The following is a 20,387-nucleotide window of genomic DNA, read 5'->3' as shown; positions in this document are numbered from 1 at the left end:
GCATGAAAAAATATGTTAATACTTTGATTTGAAGAGGTCTTTATTGTCAAAATTTATGAATTATGTAATTTAGTGTTAAATATTCTTTCATTCCATTTTCATAAAAAGAATAATCTTTTTAAAAAATATATTTTTATTGATTTTAGAGAGAGAGGAAGGGAGAGGGAAAGAGAGAAACACTGATGTGTGAGAGAAACATTAACTGGCTGCCTCCTGCATGCCCCCTGACTGGGAATTGAACATGCAACCTTTTGATGCATGGGATGATGCTCAACCAACTGAGCCACAATGGCAAATCTCTTTTATCTTTAATACTACCTTTTGTCATCTGATACATACAAAAGTCCTTTTTACTCCATTTAATTTTCCTCTATTGATACGGTATTAGGCTGGGTAGACTAACTACTCTAGCAATCCCCAAATCTTGATGGCCTAAGAAAATAAGAAGTTTATTTCTTGCTCATGTCACAGTTCAGTGTGGGAAGGCAAGAAGGATCTGTTTTCCTTAGCCATTGAGATATTAAGGCTCCTTCTAAGGACGGAGGTATATTACCACATCCAACCATAAAGGAAGCTAGGAAATGTTGCTTAGCAGTATGCTCAGAAGGAAGAGTTTGGAGAGTTTGAGTCCTTCATGTCCCCCAGTATCTTAGCTATTTTCCTTACAACCTATAACTTTAAATGGAGAGGACAAAGATACACAGTAGTGTTCTATCAGTTAGGGCACATATTTGGCTACTGTAGCAAAGACAAGCAAAACAAACCACAGTAACCTCCAAAGGGTAAAAATGGGAGGGAGAAAAAGAAAGAGAAAAGAAAAGCAGGTTTTCTGGGAAGGAAATGAGTCCAGCATAGATCCCAAAGTGAGAAATCTTGTGGAGCTGATGTTTCTTTTTATTTTGCCTGTCATGAAAGTTCCTACTTACACTTTAAAGTCCCACTAAATGTCACTGCTTTGATGTCCCCAAACATTTTGTTTGTATCTCCTTTGGCATTTGCCATACTGTATCAAATTCAAGGTCATTCCTCCTACCTTTGTAACTCATTCAAGGTGACTCTGTAATAGTAGCAAATAGTTGAGAGCAGAGCTCCTGATTCTGCTCCTGATTCTCTTTATAGGTGAGATGACATGATGTTTGAGATTTGCTTTAAAATACAACAACAACAAAAAAGGGGGACTAGATGAAACAAGATTGACAAAATATTGATTTATTGAAGCTGTGTGATGGGTGCCTGGGTGATAATTCTATGGTTTTTCCCTCTTTGGTGTATGTTACAAAACTTCCAAAATAAAACAAACAAAAGCCTAGTCCTTGAAGACAGCCAGACAGGGGTTCGAATCCCAGTTTCACCATCTACTAGATGAGTGACTTTTAAGTTCAGTTTCTCAGAGTGGGAATAATGTATGGGCCATTAGGGTGATGTGTTTTTTGTTTGTTTGTTTGTTTGTTTTTGCCATTAGGGTTCTTGTAAAGATGAAATGAGACAGAATTTGAGACATCTAGCATAGGTCTGGCCCTTTGCAGTTGAACTAGTAAGGGTGCCCGCTTGCAAGCAACATAAACTGACTAGTTATGGCTAATTCCCCCGGTTTCCAAGTATCAGGAGGCAGAGGTAGGAGAGCTCAGATCCCCTATTCCCGGACCCAGAGCGTTCTCTACATTACCGCACGTGTCCAAAACCTTCCCTCAGTTTGGTGCTTTTCCCTTTATGCTTTCACACACAGGAACACCGTCTGCGAACAGGTCTGCATATTAGAACCCTCAGGACCGCAGGGTGGCCACGGGCGGAGGGTGGACATAAAGTGGCCTGGCTGCACGTGGGTTGCTAAGTGGATGCTGGTCCAGCACGGGGTGACCCCAAGAAGAGCGGACCGAACCCCTGGGCCTTCCCCGCCTCGCTCCCTCCCGGGGTTCAGTCGGGAGGACTGACCGACGCCGGGTGCCCGCGGGCCGCGCCCCAGCCCTCCACCTCCCTCCAGGTCCCAGCGCGCATCCTGCCCGAGTCCCGCTCCAGGCTCCCGTGGTTGGTCCGGCGCTGCTCCCGCCCCTCCCGCGCGACGGGGGCGGGGCCTCGGATCCCCGGCCGGTGATTGGCCGGAGCGTAGGCGCTCCCCTTTTCCGCCCCCTTCGGCGAGGTGAGAGGTCAGCCGAGCGCCGGTCGGCGGGGGGGACAATGGCGGGGCTCTGGGTGAGCTTGGGCTCGCTGGCCGCGGCGGGACGGCGTGCGCGGCGGTCGCCGCAGCAGCTGATGCGGGGCGCCGCGCTGTGGACCCTGAAGGTGAGGAGCGACGGCGGGGCTCCCGCGGGTCTGGGCTGCCCCGGGTTCCCAGCCCCGCTCCGCCCGGCGGTGGTCCGTGCGGCGGCCAGCGCCCCGGGGGCCCCCGCGACCCCCGCGGCCCCGATCCCGCGGCGGCCGGGCGGGGTGCTGATCCCCTCCCCCTGCAGATTGCGGGTGGGGGCCGGGCGGAGCCGGCGTCCTCGTGCTGCTGCCGCGGGCGCTCCGGGGTCGTGGAGGGCAGCGGGGCCGGGGAGCCGGCAGGCTGCTTTCTGCTCGCTGCCGGCGGCTGACAGATCTCTGGCCGCGTGTGCCTGCATTGCCTGTGCACCCCCTCTTTGGCCCTAAGGTTTTGGCTTTCCTTGAGCTTTCCAGGGTGTGTTTTTAAGGGTCCTTACAGGTTCCCTGTTCTCGTGGCTCTTTCCTGCTGGAAGGGACACGGGGGGTTGCTGTTGAAGGAGAGTTAGGGCTGCAAGTTTCTCTCAACTTTGAAAGTGTCACACGATGTCAAGATGCCCACCTTTTACGTCTGAGATGAAGGCCTGTTTTCATTGTAGTAGATCACAGTATACAGCATCCTGTGAATTGGTTTTTCTTTCCCAGGTAGTGGTCAGCCTGCCTTTTGTACTTTTCTGAAACACATTTTCAACATATTTTTTTTTGCCACCGTTCTGTGTGTCCTAGGGTTTCATGGTGGCAGCCTTGACCCAGATGTCAGAGTGTGTGTGTGTGGCTGTCAACACGTTTCTCCACATGGAGTCTCATAATTTCTAAGCACAGACTTCCCAACTTACTTTGTTAATAGGGTTTATTAAGTCCCTTGAAACAAATTCTTGAAAACGCAGGTCTTCCTGACAACCACCTGCCACCTGGTTCAGTCTGCTTGTTAAACTTCTTTAAAAAAATATTTTAAAAATTGACACATAACTTGATTTATGGTCACTGACCTTTAGGATGGGAAGGCACTTTGGGGATGACCCGGGCCATCCTGCTCCTTCATTGCTCAACCTGGGAGGAAATCCCGGGAGCAGTGTGAGAGTTGGAGCTGTTCTCCACAATGGAAGTAAGCCTGCACCTGTATCAGCTTTGTGTCAGCTTCAGAATGCTATCTCAAAGAACACAATGTTCTTTGTGTTGGCGCACAGTTTATTGTTTGGTAATTTTGTTTTTAATCTTGTAATCTTCCTTGGTCCCATCCCGCAGTTACAAGACTGTTACATTTACATAGGAGGCAGCCTGGTGTAGTGGGAAAGTCTGGGCATTGGAGTCACATAGGTCAAGTTTTGTACTGTATGGTGTTAATGAGACAAGTCACTTCAATGGGCCTTAGCTTCTTCCTTTTAGTTACTTCCCTCTCCCTTCTCCCCCGCCCCCCCCCCCCCCCCCCGCCATTAAATCTTTATTGAATACTATTTTGTTCTATCTCTAGGGGAAAAAATACAGTTTCTGCTTTATTAGAAATTTTAGTCCATTAGGGAGAGGCAAGTATAAAATGGTAGGGGAGAGGTCAGGGTAACATAAGAAAATAGAACAGAGGGATTTGACCAAGTCAAGATATTGAGGTGTATATCCTAGATACTGTTACGATGTTTTACTTGAATTAATTTATTCAGTCCTCACAACAGCCATATAATCCCATATACAGATGAAGAAATTGAGGCACACAGTGTTATGCAACTTGCTCAAAACGACAGCACTAGTAAGTGTCAGAGCTAGAACTCCAGAACCTGTGCTCTTAATCATACTATACTGCCTAAGGTAAGGGTGTGTTTTCCTTTGGAAGTGAAAAGTTAAAACAAATTTTGAAGGACAAAGTGGCTTTTCTAGGCAAAGATAGAAGACATGAGTGTTATATGTGCGAGAACAGCATGTGCAAAGATCCTGTGGCCAGAGGGAATGACAAGGTAGAACTGGGGAAAAACCTCTGAGGCTCAGGTACAGAGAGTGGTTGGTGCTGGAGAGGTAGGAAGGAGCCAGACCATGTTGGGCCTTGTAGACCATGCTATTAGGTTTGGTCTTTATTTTATAGCAATGGGAAGCCATTCATGTAGGAGGTGGGAGGGATTACACTGCCATATTTTCGATTGGAGAGGCTGAGAGGAAAGTTGTTACTGTGTTTACTGCTCTATACTTGTTAATATATTAACTGTATAATATCTAAGATTTGATTTTTCTTACCCTGTTTCTTCCTTTCCATGTGTTGGCAGAGACTGCATCTTGTCTATTTCTGTGTTGTTAGCACAGTACTTGACACAATAGGTGCTGCTGAATGTGTGACAATACTGACAGGAATAGAGAGTTACTTTTGCAAGTAAACAATTCCTCCTGGAGGTGGGAAGAACTCTGAAGTTCACTCTCCCTTTAAGGCAGGGGTGAGGGATGTCCGAGGGCCCTGTAAGGCCTGCCTGAAATCATTTGGTCTGGCCCTGCCAAAGCATTAGGGGTGAGTTAATTAAATGTTTGACCAAATAGAGCAGGCTAATTTTTAAGTTGATAATTTTTTCTGGCCTGCAGATGTTGTTATAAATATCCAAATGGCCCTTGGCAGAAAAAAGGTTCCCACCCCTGCTTGAGGGGTAGTTGAGCTGCTACTTAGTTTCGCTCCATGTTTCTCTTAGGTCAACTTGAAATGTGCTCCACTGAATCTGTATTTGAAGCAGAACTTTTTGAAGATCTTATTCTCTCATTTCTCCCTCTACCTCTGCAAGCCATTTGGTTGGTTGGAAAGTAGACTGCTAACTCTACACTTAGTCTAGAGAATTCTAGCCATTCTTTTGGCCAGTTGTCAGAATTTGCTTGCTTCTAGGGTATATGTAGAGTTCACCTTTTAGTTTTATTTGTTTTGTGTATCAGCTTTTTAAATACATTCTATTTAAGTACCCAATGTTTCCTTCTGTCTACATTTTTTTTCTAGTGGCTCCAGGATGTTAGGTTTTGATAATTGCTACAGTTTATTGAACTTTTATATGCCTTATATGGTTTTCATATATTACCTCTTATCCATGTAACACTAGGCAAAACGTCCCAATTTTACAGAAGAGGAAACAAAACTCGGCAGTTAAGTAACTTGCTCATGGACACAGTTGGCTGAGGTAGAATTTGAACCTTGGATGGTGTAATTCCAAAACCTGGCTTTTGTCTCATATGAATGATGGTCTTATTATATGGTGAATTTTCAAACCTTGAATGCTTAGCCACAATTCCCCCCCCCCCCCCCCCCAAGTCATGGAAAGGAATGTTTAAGCATATCTAAATGTTTTAGAATTCCTGGAGGCAAATCTGTCCAGCATGCTTATAGATTTCTGCTAATCATTTGGGAAAAAAATTTAAGACTATTATAGAAACTAGTTTCTGGCATGATAAAATTCTTATGGACATTTGTGTATTTATATATCAACTTTTGGATTTTATTCTGTTCTTAAGAGGTTCAGAATAGAGGAGTGACTTAAAAAAAAATTACCTTTAGCCTGACCAGAGTGGCTTAGTGATTGAACATGGATCTATGAACCAGGAAGTCACGCATGGTTCGATTCCCATCAGGGCACATGCTTGGGTTGTGGGTTCGTGTGGGGCGTGCAGAAGGCAGCCAATCAATGATTCTTTCTCATCATTGATGTTTCTATCTCTCCCTTCCTCTCTGGGGGAAAAAAAAAATATATATATATATATATATATAAAATCAATGATGTTTCTGTCTCTTCCTTCCTCTCTGAAATAAATATATATATATATATATATTGTCAATGATGAGAGAGAATCATTGATTGGCTGCCTTCTTCACGCCCCACACTGGGGATTGAACCCGAAACACAGGCATGTGCCCTTGGCAAGAATCGAACCCGGGACCCTTCAATCCACCATTCTATCTACTGAGCCAAACCGGGTAGGGCTCATCATTGATGTTTTTATCTATCCCTTCCTCTCCCTTCCTCTCTGAAATCAATAAAAAAATATTTTTAAGAAATAAAAAAATAAAAATTTATCTTTATTGTTGATAGTGTTACAGATGTCCCCTTTGTTTTTTCCCCCATTGTCCCCCTCCACCTGGCACCCTCCCCTCCAGGCCTTCACCACACCAGTGTCTGTGTCCATGGGCTATGCATATATGCATATAAGTTCCTGCTGTCTGCCTTCCCAAGGAGTGACTTTTAAAACTCTTTTCTGAATAAGGAGAAAAGATGGTGATGTTATTTAATGAAGATAATGAAGGAAAAGAAGTTGTTTAAATTATTCCAATTTTTAAAAAAAAGTGGCTAAATGAGAGAATAGGGATGACAAAGGAAATTCGGGAAGAATCTTTTTTGGTAGAAACATAGTATTTCATCTTTGATACCAGGAGTTAGATGACTGCAAAATCATATTGAGTTGCTGTGAAGGAAGAGGGAAACCAGTGGCTGGTTTTTGGGTCAGTGATATGAGATAAAAGTTGGAGTTGGAGTAAGTGAACTTTGAAGAATATAGTGGGTAAGTTAATAGAATCAACACTCCTCTATCTGCAGGTTTTGCCACACATTCTGCCACAGAATCAACCAACTATGGATTGAAAATATTTTTGGGTGCCCTGGCTGGTTTGGCTCAGTGGATAGAGTGTCAGCCTGCGGACTGAAGGGTCCCAGTTTGATTCTGGTCAAGGGCATGTATCTTAGTTGTGGGCACATCCCCAGTGGGGGGTGTGCAGGAGGCAGCTGATGGATGTTTCTCTCTCATCGATGTTTCTGGCTCTCTATCCCTCTCCCTTCCTCTCTGTAAAAAATCAATAAAAATATATATATATATATAAAAAAAAGAAGAAAATATTTTTGGGGAAAAATTCCAGAAAGTTTCAAAAAGCAAAATTTGAATTTGCCACCCTCTGAGCACTATTATATGCTGAATCCACATGAATGAAGTGATGCATAGGTATACTCTGCTGTAGCCTATTTGCAAATACAGTGGGGCCTTGACTTACAAGTTTAATTCGTTCCGTGATGGAGCTCATAACTCAAATTACTCGTATGTCAAATCAACAATGAATGAGTGAGACACGTGATGCTGGGCTGATGTGGTGTTCACTGTGACGTTCGCTGCGCCAACTAGTGGTGGGGTATCTGAAGCTGGCTCGTAAGCCGAATTTTAGCTCGCAACTCAAAGCAAAAAATCGGCCGAGAGACAGCTCGTATCTCGAAAAACTTGTTAGTCGGGACACTTGTAAGTCAAGGCCCCACTGTATAAATTATATACATATACTATGCCATCCTATATAATAAAGAGGTAATATGCAAATTGACCCTCACTCCATCATGCTGTCACAAGATGGCTGCGCCCACAGCGGAGGCAGGGTTCCCATAACACAAGATGGCTATGTCCACAGCGGAGGTGGGGTTCCTGTAAAAAGCTGTAATGAGCGATCAGCAGGAACCTAAGGCGTGGCGCCAGGCTGGGGCGGGGGACCTGAGGCTGCGCCCCCTGCCCGGTGGGGCTTGATGGGGAACTCAGGCTGCGCCCCCAACCCGGCAGGGCTTGACGGAGGACCTCGTGCTGTGCTCCCCCACTCCGGGGGACCTGAGGCCGTGCCCCCCGCCCTGGTGCCAGGCTGGGGACCTCAGGCTGTGCCCCTCGCCCAGCACCAGGGCCGGGGGACCTGAGGCTATACCTCGCGCCCTGGCGCTGGGCCGGGGGACCTGAGGGTGCGCCGGGAGACCTGAGGCTGTGCCCCTCGCCCAGCACCAGGGCCGGGGGACCTGAGGCTATACCTCGCGCCCAGCGGGGCTTGAGGGGGGACCTGAGGCTGCGCCCCCCCACCCGGTGGGGCTTGACGGGTGGGGCCAGCCAGGTCTGGATCTTGCCCATTGGGTGCACGTGAGTGGGCGGGGACTTGACTCTGGGTTCCGCAGCGTGCCCAAGACTCTGACAAGAGGAAGATTTTCATATTCATTTTACTAATTTTCTTTCATCTCTGATACTTCTGTTATAGAGAAAGGGCAAATAGCAATATTAAAATATTTCCTCTAATTCTCTTTTAATGTGCACAAATTTCATGCACTGGGCCACTAGTTTTATATAAGGGACTTGAGCATCTGTGGTTTTTGGTATCAGCAGGGAATCCTGGAACCAATATCCCATGGGTTCCAAGGGGTGACTATTTTATTGACTAAATAACTGTATTACTCTAAATTAGTATTTGAAAGAAGGTAGAAGAGACAATAGGATTTAGAGGAATGGTTTCAGAGAGGCAGTATAGTATTCATTCATTCACTCATCTATCTAGATATGCAGTTTTCTATCCATTCAAAAAGTGTTTTTGGAGCATCTACTAAGTGCCTGGCACTAAGGTACACACTGAGAATACCAGGAGAAACTAAAACATATTGCTTCACTATGTCCCTGGTATAAAGAGGTCAAGGAATAAAAATAAAGATTGAAGGAAGATGATAAGCTCTTTAATGAACATGGAGGAATGTAATATGCAGAAATATTGTTTTACTTTGAAGATACTTTGAAGATATTCCAATAGTTGAAGCAAATATATACTTTTTGAGAAAATTAGGGTATTGTATGATTTTTAAAGAGTAGTTTATTTTGAATGTCTTGATTTTTTTTTTTAATTTGGAAAAAAAAAAGACCATAAACTATGATGGGTTCAATATAAAGTGAAAATAAAAGTGAATTTCAAAAATGTTGGAAGATACGGACTTATAATTTTAGCCAGGAAAAGAAATACAGAATACATGGGACAGAATACATGTGGTAGCTTAAAACAACACAAATTTATTCTTTCACAGTTGTGGAGGCTAAACGTCTGAGATCAAGGTGTCCACAAGACCACACTCACTCTGAAGGCTCTAGTGAGGAATCCTTCTTTGCCTCTGTGAGCTTCTGTTGACACCAGACATTCCTTGGCTCCAGACCATATCACTGTAATCTGTGTTTCTGTCCTCACATGACCTTCTCTTCCTTTTCCCTCTGTGTCATCTCTTCTTTCTTTTATAAGGGCACTCATCATTGGATTTAGGGCCAGGACAAGATCCAGGATGATCTTATCTCACGATCCTTAGCGTAAATATATTTGCAAAGATCCTTTTTTTATCCCCCCCCCCCAGAAAAGGTTAAATTTACAAGTTTTAGGACATGGACACATTATTCTGGGGGGGCCACCATTCAATCCCTACACCTACTATGTGCCAGATACTGTTTAGTGCTGGGAATATAACAGTGAATGTTTTTTGCCCTCATTGTGGTTATATTTGAGTAGCGAAGATTGACAATATCCACATAAATAGATAAATTCAAAGAGTGGTAAATATTCTGAAAGGAAAAAAAAAAGGATAATGGGATAAAGAGTGTTGTTGGTGTTGGAGGTGGTTACCTAAGGAAATAGTACAGACATTTCTGAGCATATGGACAGAAAACTGACCCAACTTGCCGTGTGATTATCTGGGGAACTAACATTCCAAGGGAAAGGCCAAGGCAAAAGCTCTGAGGTGGGACTACGTTTGGTATGTATATATATAAAAGGCGAAGTGAACGACCGTCTGTCCAACCGTCTGACCAACTGGTGCACATATGACACGCACTGGCAATTTAAAAATAAACGTTGACTCACGCATGCGTGATATTTGTCCCTGTCTGACACTGGCCTCCCATTTAAATTAATTCGAAGACAGCATTTGTGATGACTATTAATAAATCACAAGGACAAACTCTAGACAGGAATATTCCTACCTGAACCCTTTTTCAGACATGGTCAGTTATATGTTGCTTTCTCTTGAGTTCGAGGATCGTGTGATGTTAAAGTTGTAAATACTTCATCACAAGGGAAATTAGTCAAGCACTCTAAAAGCGTTTTCACTCTTAATGTGGTATACAGGGAGATAATAGAATAAGTTTAATCACTTTATCAGTCATTGTTTGCATCAATATTGTTTTCATATCATGTTTTTGTTGTTTTTATATCTTGTTTTTTTATATCATGTCTTTGTTGTTGTTATATCATGTTATTGTTTGTTTATTAATCAATTTATATATTACCAGAGGCCTGGTGCATGAATTTGTGCATGGGTGGGGTCCGGCTGGCCTGCCCGATGGGGGCCCATCAGGGGCCAGGCCGGCTGGGGGAGGGGCCGCAGGCAGTTGGCCAGCCAGCCCCACCCTTGATTGGGGTGTTGGGGGCCAATTGAGGGTGGGGCTGGGCAGGAGGAGGGACTGTGGGAGGGCTCCAGGGCGTGTCCGGCCTGTCTAGCTCAGTCTCGATTGGCCATATCCCAGCAGCAGCAAGCTAACCTACCTGTCAGAGTGTCTGCCTCTTGGTGGTCAGTGCACGTCATAGCAACTGGTTGACCAGTCAACTGTCTGCCCCCTGGTGGTCAGTGCATATCATAGTGAGCGGTTGAGTAGCCTTAGCATATCATTAGTGTATTACGCTTTGATTGGTTGAACGGATGACCAGACCGGACACTTAGCATATTAGGCTTTTATTATATAGGATTTTCATATAAATTTTACTAATTTTCTTTCATCTCTGACACTTCTATTATAGAGAAAGGGCAAATAGTGATATTAAAATATTTCTTCTAATTAATTTCCTTTCAGTGTGCACAAATCCATGCACTGGGCCACTAGTAATTGCATAAAAGGATGAATATAGCCAGTACTAGTATGGTTGGAGTGAAGTGAATGAGGGGGGATATGCTAGGAGATGGGGTAAGTGGGACAGTCATGTAGGGGCTTGTAGTAGAAATGTATCCTAATGGAATCCATTGGAGGGTGTTAAACAAATTGGATTTACATTTTGGAAACACCACTCTGGTTGAGGGAGATGGAGGTTTGAGGAGTGGAAGCAGTGAGCCAGTCCGGAGGCTATTGTAGAAGTTCAAATTAGAGATGATGGCTGTTTGCACGAGGGTGGTCTGGTAGCACCGGGGTTGGTGAGGACTGGTCAGATTTGGTATATATTTTGGAACTACAGCCACTATTATTTGCTGTTGGATTGGAAGGGAGATACAAGGAAAGAGAGGAACCAAAGACTCTTGAAAAGAAGGACAAAAGGCCACATATTTTAGGAATCCACTTATACGAAATGTCCAGAATAGACAGATCTATAGAGACAGAAAATAGATTAGTGGTTGCCAGGGGCTGTGGGGTAGGGTGATGGGAGAGACTGACAACAACTAAGGGGTTTCTTTTTGGGGTGATGAAAAATGTTCTGCAATTAGAAAGTGGTGATGGTTCCACAACCTTGTGAATATATGAAAAACCACTGAACTGTATATTTTAAAAAAATGAGTTTTATGGTATGTGCATTATATCTAACAAAAAAAGATTGATTCTTAATCATTGATCAATATCTTTGAATATGGTAGTGTTTTAGAGATCTAGATGGCTGAAGCTTAGGAGGGAAGATCAAGATAACAGTTACATTACAATACTTTGATTGAATTTACAAAATACAGAGGGGTGGGTTCACCTTCTTTGTCATTTGAGGGATGTGGGAAAAGAGAAGGAGCCAGAAACCTTCTCAAAATGGCAAAGGAGAAGGGAAGCTGAGTTCACATTTAATCATCAAATCACCATCAGGTGCTTCTCATTTTTCCAGCTCAGTGAGGTTAAGTAACTTGCCCAAGGTCACACCACAATTTAAGTGGTAATGCAGGATTTAAACTAAGATTTGACTTCAACACCTTCATTATACCATGTTAGCAAACTTAGTAAAAAAGAGAAAGTGCAAATTTACATGTTTTGGGTACAAAAACTAGTTTGAGCTTCATAGTAGTAATGGAAAAGAGGGAAGCAGTAGGCTATAAAGCTGTCCCAGACTTATAGTTAAGAACATTTGTTCATCAGGATAAACAAATCGTGTCCTATCAATCCGATAAATACCTTTTCAGTTACTCATTTACAAAAATGCAGTGATATTTTCCATCTCATTAATTGCTATTAATTTGGAACTTTGTGAAAGCTATAGTTATATATAAATAGTTCTATGGAGGTGGGATGGGTAGGTTTCCTAGAAGCAGAGCCTGAAAAGGGATTTTGTGCAGGTGGTGTTTGAGAGAAGAGTGAAGACAGCAGGATAGGGCAGGGGAAAATATGCTAAGCAAGGAAGGGGCCCAGCTGGAGACTAGCTTCCCTCTCATGTCTCATTCGCAGGGGAACTCTGGAGCAGTAGTTCTCCAAGCACAGGACTTCTGCCAACTGTAGCAGCATTACCTGGAAACTAATCAGAAATGCTGATTTTCCAGCAGGACCCCAAGCCTGCCAGTTAGAAGCTGGGAGTGGACCCCAGCAATCTGTTTCATAAGCCCTCCAGGTGATGCTGATCACCAGTAAAGTTTGAGAAGCACTATTCTAGCTCAGTGTGTCCAACAGAATTCATGCACAGGTGGGGTCCCTCGGCCTGGCTGGTGATCGGGGCCGATCAAGGGGGCTGGCCAGGGGGAGGGGCCATGGGAGGTTGGCCCCAGCAGCAATCTAACCAACAGCCAGTTCCACGAGGAATTGGGCTCCGTCCTCCCTCCTGTCTGGGTCCGGGACCAGATTTGGGGCTGTTAGGGCCCCAGCAGCAAGGTCTGGGTCAGTACGCGTCATAGCTACCGGCTGGTTGTTCTGGTTGTTTGGTCCTAACAGTTGATTACACACACACACATACTAGAGGCTCGGTACACAAAAATTTGTGCACTCGGGGTGGGGGGGGTCCCTCAGCCCGGCCTGTGCCCTCTCGCAGTCTGGGACCCCTTGGGGGATGACCACTTGCTGGCTTAGGCCTGCTCCCCGTGGGATTGGGCCTAAGATGGCAATCAGACATCCCTCTGGCAGCCCGGAAGCCCTCGGGGGATGTCCACTTGCCAGCAGGGAGCAGACCTAAACTGCAGTCAGACATCCTTAGCGCTGCTGAGGAGGCAGGAGAGGCTCCCACCACCACCGCTGTACTGGCAGCTATCAGCCTGGCTTGTGGCTGAGCAGAGCTCCCCCATGTGAGAGCGCACTGACCACCAGAGGGCAGCTCCTGCATTGAGCATCTGCCCCGTGGTGGTCAGTGTGTGTCATAGTGACCAGTCATTCCCAGTCCTTCTGCTGTTAGGGTCAGTTTGCATATTACCCTTTTACTATATAGGATAGAGGCCTGGTGCATGGGTGGGGGCCGGCTGGTTTGCCTTGAAGTGTGTCCCAGATCAGGGTGGGGGTCCCGCTTGGGTGCCTGGCCAGCCTGGATGAGGGGCTGATGGCTGTTTTCAGGCTGGCCACACCCTCTTTAGGGTAGGGGTCCCCACTGGGGTGCCTGGCCAGTCTGGGTGAGGGGCTGAGGACTGTTTTCAGGCTGGTGGGCGACTGAAACTCCCAGCCTCTCCTTTTTTTCTTTTATTCTGGGATTTACTTACCTTCTATAATTGAAACATTGTTGCCGTCACTGGCGCTCCCAGCTCTGAGGCTGTGGCTTGCTGAAAGCAGGTATCTGGGGTTTGTTTAGCTTCTATAATTGAAACATTGTTGCTTCCGGAGCTCAGAGCCGGGCTGCGGCAGGCAGGAAACCTTGGCTTCCTCCATCACTGGAGCAAGCAAGCCTAATGTTCGCTTTAGCTGCGTGGCTGCCGGCCTCCATCTTTGTTGGCAGTTAATTTGCATAACACCCTGATTAGCCAATGGGAAGCGTAGCGGAGGTATGGTTAATTATCCTCTTTGTCTTTTATTAGATAGGATATATATATATATATATATATATATATATATATATATTTATATATATACACACACACACACACACACATACATATATACACACATACACACACACACACACACACACACACACACACACACACTGGAGGCCTGATGCACAAAAATTTGTGCACTTGGGAGTGGTCCCTCAGCCTGGCCTATGCCCTCTTGCAGTCTGGGACCCCTTGGAGGATGTCCACCTGCTGGCTTAGGCTCGCTCCCTGGGGGATCGGATCCAAGCTGGCAGTCAGACATCCCTCTGGCAGCCCGGCAGCCCTCGGGGGATGTCCACTTACCAGCAGGGAGCAGACCTAAGCTGCAGTCGGACATCCTTAGTGCTGCTGAGGAGGCGGGAGAGGCTCCCGCCACCACCGCTGTGCTGGCAGCCTGGCTTGTGGCTGAGCAGAGCTCCCCCTGTGGGAGTGCACTGACCACCAGGGGACAGCTCCTGCATTGAGCATCTGCCCCCTGGTGGTCAGTGTGTGTCATAGTGACCAGTCATTCCCAGTTGTTCTGCTGTTAGGGTCAATTTGCATATTCCCCTTTTATTCTATAAGATAGAAGCCTGGTGTATGGGTGGGGGCCAGCTGGTTTGCCCTGAAGGGTGTCCCGGATCAGGGTGAGGGTCCCGCTGGGGGGCCTGGTCAGCCTGGGTGAGGGGCTGATGGCTGTTTGCAGCTGGTCACACCCCCTTGAGGGTGGGGGTCCCCACTGGGGTGCCTGGCCAGTCTGGGTGAGGGGCTGAGGGCCATTTTCAGGCTGGCCAAGCCCCCTGGCGACCCAAGCTCCCAGCCTCTCCTTTTTTTCTTTTTTTTTTTATTCTGAGATTTATTTACCTTCTATAATTGAAACTTTGTAGCCTTGAGAGGAGCTCAGAGCCGACCAGGGCGGGCAGGAAGCTTGGCTTCCTCCATCGCCAAAGGAAACCCAAGCCTCCTGCTCGCTCCAGCTCCGTTGCCATGTACGGCTGAAAGCAGGTATCTGGGGTTTATTTATCTGGGGTGCCTGGCCATGGCAGGCAGGAAGCTTGGCTTTCTCCATCACTGGGCAACCAAGCCTCCTGCTCGCTCCAGCTCTGTGGCTGCCGGCTGCCATCTTGGTTGGGTTAATTTGCATATAGTCGCTCTGATTGGCTGGTGGGCATGGCTTAAGGCATAGCAAAGGTACGGTCAATTTGCATGTTTGTCTTTTGTGTGTGTGTGTGTGTGTGTGTGTGTGTGTGTGTATAAAATAGATTATTTAACCCAATGTATTACAAATATTTCAACATGGAAATATAAAAAAACTCAGTAGGTCTTTTACTTTTTTTTGGTGTTAAGTTTTAAAATCTGATGTGTATTTTACACTGAAGCACCTCATTTTGGGACTGACACATTTCAAGTGCTCTGTAGCCACATGTGCCTAGTGTCTGCCACATAGGACAGCCAGCTGTGAAGCACAGATTTTATTACCCAATTGGCCCTATGTTGTGGTGAGGGTGGTCGGCCTTTGGAATTTAGTGTTAATCAGTCATTGGCTGTGAGAGTGGGGGCTTGATGAGAACTCCTGTTTGGTTGAGGCATATAGGCCAGATTTGGGAGTAGGTGTGAGCCATGAGTAGTTCATTACCCACCCGATGGGGCCCCTGTACTGAGTGGTAAAGAGGCTCTGGTTGGGCACCAATGACATCCACTGTAGGCGGGTGGGACGAATGGTCTGGTGGAGCCATGGAGGGATGGTGAAGTTATGGAGTTGTGTATAGTTACTTGGTGCTTTAGCTTACAATGGAGGCATAGCCCAAGAATCTTGAGATTGGATCCCCTCTCTCAAATATCAGGTGTTCAGCCTTGCTTTTAACAGGTCTTTGGCAGACAGTTGAAGACTGGAATGGCCAGTGAGGTCCCGAAGACTAAATATGTAATCAATGTCTGTTTGAAAGAAAAAGCTGTGCTTAAGTGAAAAAGCCTGACTTCCATTAGTGTTTTCAGAGGGAGTTCCCTTAAATTTTAAGGCTTAAAAGGTCAATCCAGGTCTGTTAATGCTGAAATCCGCAGCTTCCCAGCTCCGAGTCATGAAACTTGGCAGAGACGACCTTCTTCTGGAAATGTTGAGGTTGATACACAAACCAATGTGTACTTTTACCTTGTTAAGATCTATTGTTCACATTTTTGAGGATAGTTTCTTTTTGGAAGCAGAATGCATCCTGATAAAGAATTCACAGAATTGTTTTAGTATTCACTTGAATGCCACTGTAAACAACAGTAGTTTTGTACAGAACTAGTGTTTAAATTGTTCTTTAAGATAATTGCTACTGAATTTACCAGTTTGAACTGTCACATGAGGTCATGTCTACAGTGTGAAAGTAGGTGCTGTCTTAGTTTAGAAAAGGTTATTTTCATTTCCTTGTTTGTAATGGCTGGAAGGCATGCATCCAGTTTGTCTAAAAGCTGTACATTCTCCCTCCCCTTTTTTGGGTAACAGTTATTGTATGCTTACTGTAATATATGCAGAACTGCTAGACAGTTTACACATTCTCATTTAATTCTTAAAGTAGCCTATATCCTAGATAAGTACTGTTATTATGCCCAGTTTATATATGAGGACATTTCCTTTATATTTAACAAATGTCAGAGCCAACATTCAAACCCAGGACAGAATCTGTCATAGGCTAGACAAGAGCTCTTAATTACTGTATTCTTATTTTAATGCTAACTCCCAAATGGTCTGGTATAATTTAAGAAAGAAGGACATTTTTCCTACATAATCAGATTTATTTTTCGTGTAATACCTTACATTTTCTTGGTGCTTTATAGTTTATAGTCTCCTTTGATCCTTTTAACAACTCCATAGAAAAGCAGAGGAGGTGTCATCACCTACGTTTTATAAGTGGAGTCTAGAGAAATGATTTGCTCGATGTTGCATTCCTATAAAGCAGTGGAGCAAAGAGTGGACCCAGGTCTTGTGACTTTGAAGGTCATGCTAACTTCCCATGTGTGAGCAGGCATTTCCTTTCTAAGTGTCAAAATATAGGAAATCTTTATTCTCGCAGAAGAGAACCAATGCATTATGCTATGGGGAAGTAATTTTGCACATGCTGACCTTTTTCCTTTTGGCTGTGATAAGCTAAATAGTCTTTATAAATAAATGGAGTTCATTAAAGGTTTTCCTCAGACTCCTGTTACTAGGAAGTTTTTTAAAAGAATTTTGGACTGGGCTTGTAGCCAGTTTATTCTATGCTTAACAAAAAAAATAAACATTAAAATTCTGTGTTTAAGTCCAAATTAGCAGATTTCTGCTAACTTGTTCCATGTATTAAAAAATTGTTGTAGTTGTACAAAATTGTGTGATTTTTGATCTATGTTCTTTAAAACCTTGAATTTCCATGAAATTCCACCAAGAGTAAACAGGAACAAAGAGAACTTTTATGGGGCTGCCTCCAAACCAGTTCAGACTCACTATGGAAAAGGCCCAAACCCTTTTTTCTCCATAGTAGTTGTTCTGTTATAGTTTTGTCTGCTTGTACCATTTCTACTTCTAGTTACTTGGCTAATGAGGGGCATCCATGTTTTTTAAAATTTGGAGCTACTTTATCACAAATTCACATGTGTACAGTTATATGTCTTCTTTTTTGATAATGGTGATAAAATATAGTCTTAGATTTTCAGGACTGAGTATTTTTAAATACTAATAAAAACATGACAAAAGACCAGTTTTGAGCACTTAGGTATAATGCTACGTCGTCTACATTTTGGACAGGTGTAGTGTATAATAGAGTTGATTTAGTTTTAAGAGTTTTGTGGTACAGATGTTTTATGTTATTGGTAGTTTCCTGAAAGTAAAGATAATATACATTGAGTCAGCCAACCCAAACATTTCTCAGAGCTTGGCCACTTAGACATTTCTGGGTTGTTCTGGGATAGAAACTGTCTCCAGTTAGGCCAAATTTAGCTTAGTCCATTCTTCATGAGTCTAATGAGACAGAGTCCTGAGGTTTTTATCCTAGATATTTAATGTGTAATGCATATTTATTAGAGTCTATGAACAGTTGGCCCTGGAACAACACAAACTGTGTGGGTTCACTTATGCGCAGATTATTTTCAATAAACACAGTCAGCCCTTTGTATGGGGGTTTCAAATCCTCAGATTCAACCAAATGCAGATTGGATTCAGTAATTTTTTTAAATCCTCACCCGAGGATATTTTTCCATTGATTTTTAGGGAGAGTGGAAGAGAGAGGGAAAGACAGAGAGAAACATCGATGTGAGAGAAACACATTGATTGGTTGCCTCTTGCACGCCCCCCCCCCTTTACCCCCACCAGGGCCTGGGAGTGGGCATCCCTACACCCTGCCCCCAGTTGTTCAAGGATCACCTGTAATTAGCATTATTTCTACCAAGTAGCTCTGCATGTTTGTTATTCTCAAGGTAGTTGAGCAGTGAGTGATATCTGCATCAACATTTTCTTGGGCCAAATGTTGAGTTTGGAGTAACTGCATATCCTTCAATTGTCAAAAGCTTGTACATGTTAGATACCTCTGTACTAAGTTTCATTTTTTGAATAAGAGTGGCTTAGGTTAGTAAGTGACCTTAAAGAAAAGTAACCTAATCTTGCATTTCTTAAAGAGCAGAGGGGTTAAAAAAGTGGTTTGCTCAAATTGTAGAGCTAGGATGAGAACTGAAGTTCCTTCACTTCCTCTCCCAGAGTTCTTTCCCAGGTAGTACACTGCTTTTCCAGGTGTTCCCTTCCCAGAGGTAAAAACATCACTGTTTATTCTCACTCTCCAAAGCTAATTAAAATACCTACATCTTCTATCCCAGATTTCGTTTTGTCTCTGGAAGACTCACATTTGATTTTTGCCACCAGGAATCAGTTATATCCTTTATTTGGTAGAGATTAAAGACACATGATTTTTGCCTTTTGTAAAAGGATATAGTGGCATGTTCCTGCAACAGACCATTATATACCTTACAGTATTAGGGAGTTCCATTTTATAAAATTGATAGAAAGCTGGTATGCTATTTACTTTCTTGTGCAAATATCCTAGTGCTACCTTGCAGCATAATAAATATGAGAAATTCCCAGGTAGTTTTTGCTTCTCATTCCTCAATTTGTTTTTTGCATTGGCTGAGGTTATAAGCATAGAACATGATTTTTAGGAGAAGGAATATCCTTTATCCTATTAAATTTAATGTAAGAGAAAAGTTACTATGTTATAGCTTTTCTGCTGAAGGCAGTGGGAGACTGAATTTTTATTTGAACACAGGGAGTGGTGAGACCCTCTTGGCAAATTTTTTTTTTCACCCCAAATCATGTCTTTGCATAGACATTAGTGTTATGATGGGAGGTGCCACTTTTTTTATTATCTCAAAATAAAAAACTTCACAATGTTTTTAACAGGCCTGTGCTTAAATCCTGTAACCATTATAGCCTAGCCCTGTGACTTTGGAAAAATTAAAATTTGCCTCCCCCGTTCTCTTTCCCTCCTCCTCCCCCTCTAAAAAATATTTTTTGAAGCCCATTCAAATTGCTGTAATTTATTTCACTTTTTTTTTTTTTTGTAGAATGTTTCACACCATTCAAGACAGCACTTAATGGTGACCCGTAGTCTCTGTTCAGCAGGATATGATTCTAATGAAAAAGTAAGTATTCAAAAAAATATTTTCAACAGGTAAGTTGTAATGGTTTTACTTTCTTGTTTCCACACTGTGTTCAGTGGACTGCTAAATTTTATTAATGCTGTGTAATGATTTCTTGCTCTAACATCATAGGTTTTATCGGTTTTCAATCTTTGTTCCTTTTTACATTGTGAATCACAGCCTGAGTCTTTAATTTTGTATTTGTATGTATGTATGCCAAAAATTGAATAAATTTACAATGTGTTTACCTTGTTTTCAGCAGAATAACTAATATAATGTGAGGTTTTTTTTCCTCTTAAAAACTGGGCAGTTGAGAGATTTTAAACTATTGATTTTTAAAAATTTATATGTAAGATTTGTTTTGATTGAAGGCAATTACATATATTGTAAATTTTTGGACATAGTAATTCGAGTTAAAATCCTGATATAATGTTTGAGGTGGGTAATAGGAGAGATAAAGGGACTGGAAGTGGTGATTAGAGGTAAAACATGATTTAGTGTGACAATAAAGGCATCAAAGAGGGCAGAAGAAGAGTTTTGATTAAGAAGAGATGGTTCAAGTTGAATGTCATGAAAGACTGATATGAATGGTTATTTGACAATGAAATAGCCTCGATGTCTTCTAAATCATCTGTTGAAGCATAGAAAACTACTGAGGAGGTCTAGAGGCTTGGGGAGAGTAAGAGTCTACATTATTACAGTTCAATAGCAATATGATGTGGACAAAGTTGCAGGGCATATGCAGTTTTAAATTTTCTAATAGCCACGTTAAGAAAATAAATGTAAACAGATGAGATTAATGTA

General features: G+C 43.5%; 1 protein-coding gene across 3 annotated transcripts in view; it reads left to right on the top strand.

Annotated features, from left to right (window-relative positions):
* Positions 1-2,075: 2,075 nt before the first annotated feature.
* The window catches only part of PCCA (propionyl-CoA carboxylase alpha subunit), a 345,017-nt gene continuing 326,705 nt past the window's right edge, over positions 2,076-20,387 (top strand). The window contains exons 1-2 of one of the 3 annotated variants that reach the window (XM_006101457.3): positions 2,076-2,280; positions 19,509-19,586. In XM_006101457.3, the coding sequence (XP_006101519.1) occupies positions 2,176-2,280; positions 19,509-19,586 (183 nt within the window). In that variant the 5' untranslated portion in view covers positions 2,076-2,175. Of the gene's footprint in view, positions 2,281-19,508; positions 19,587-20,387 lie in introns of those variants that run through there. The other 2 variants (XM_023764923.1, XM_023764924.1) reach the window with 2 other exon arrangements.

The sequence above is a fragment of the Myotis lucifugus genome, unplaced genomic scaffold (assembly GCF_000147115.1).
Source record: "Myotis lucifugus unplaced genomic scaffold, Myoluc2.0 scaffold_363, whole genome shotgun sequence".
Taxonomy (NCBI): Eukaryota; Metazoa; Chordata; class Mammalia; order Chiroptera; family Vespertilionidae; genus Myotis; species Myotis lucifugus.
This window is presented reverse-complemented; position numbering and strand designations above follow the sequence as displayed.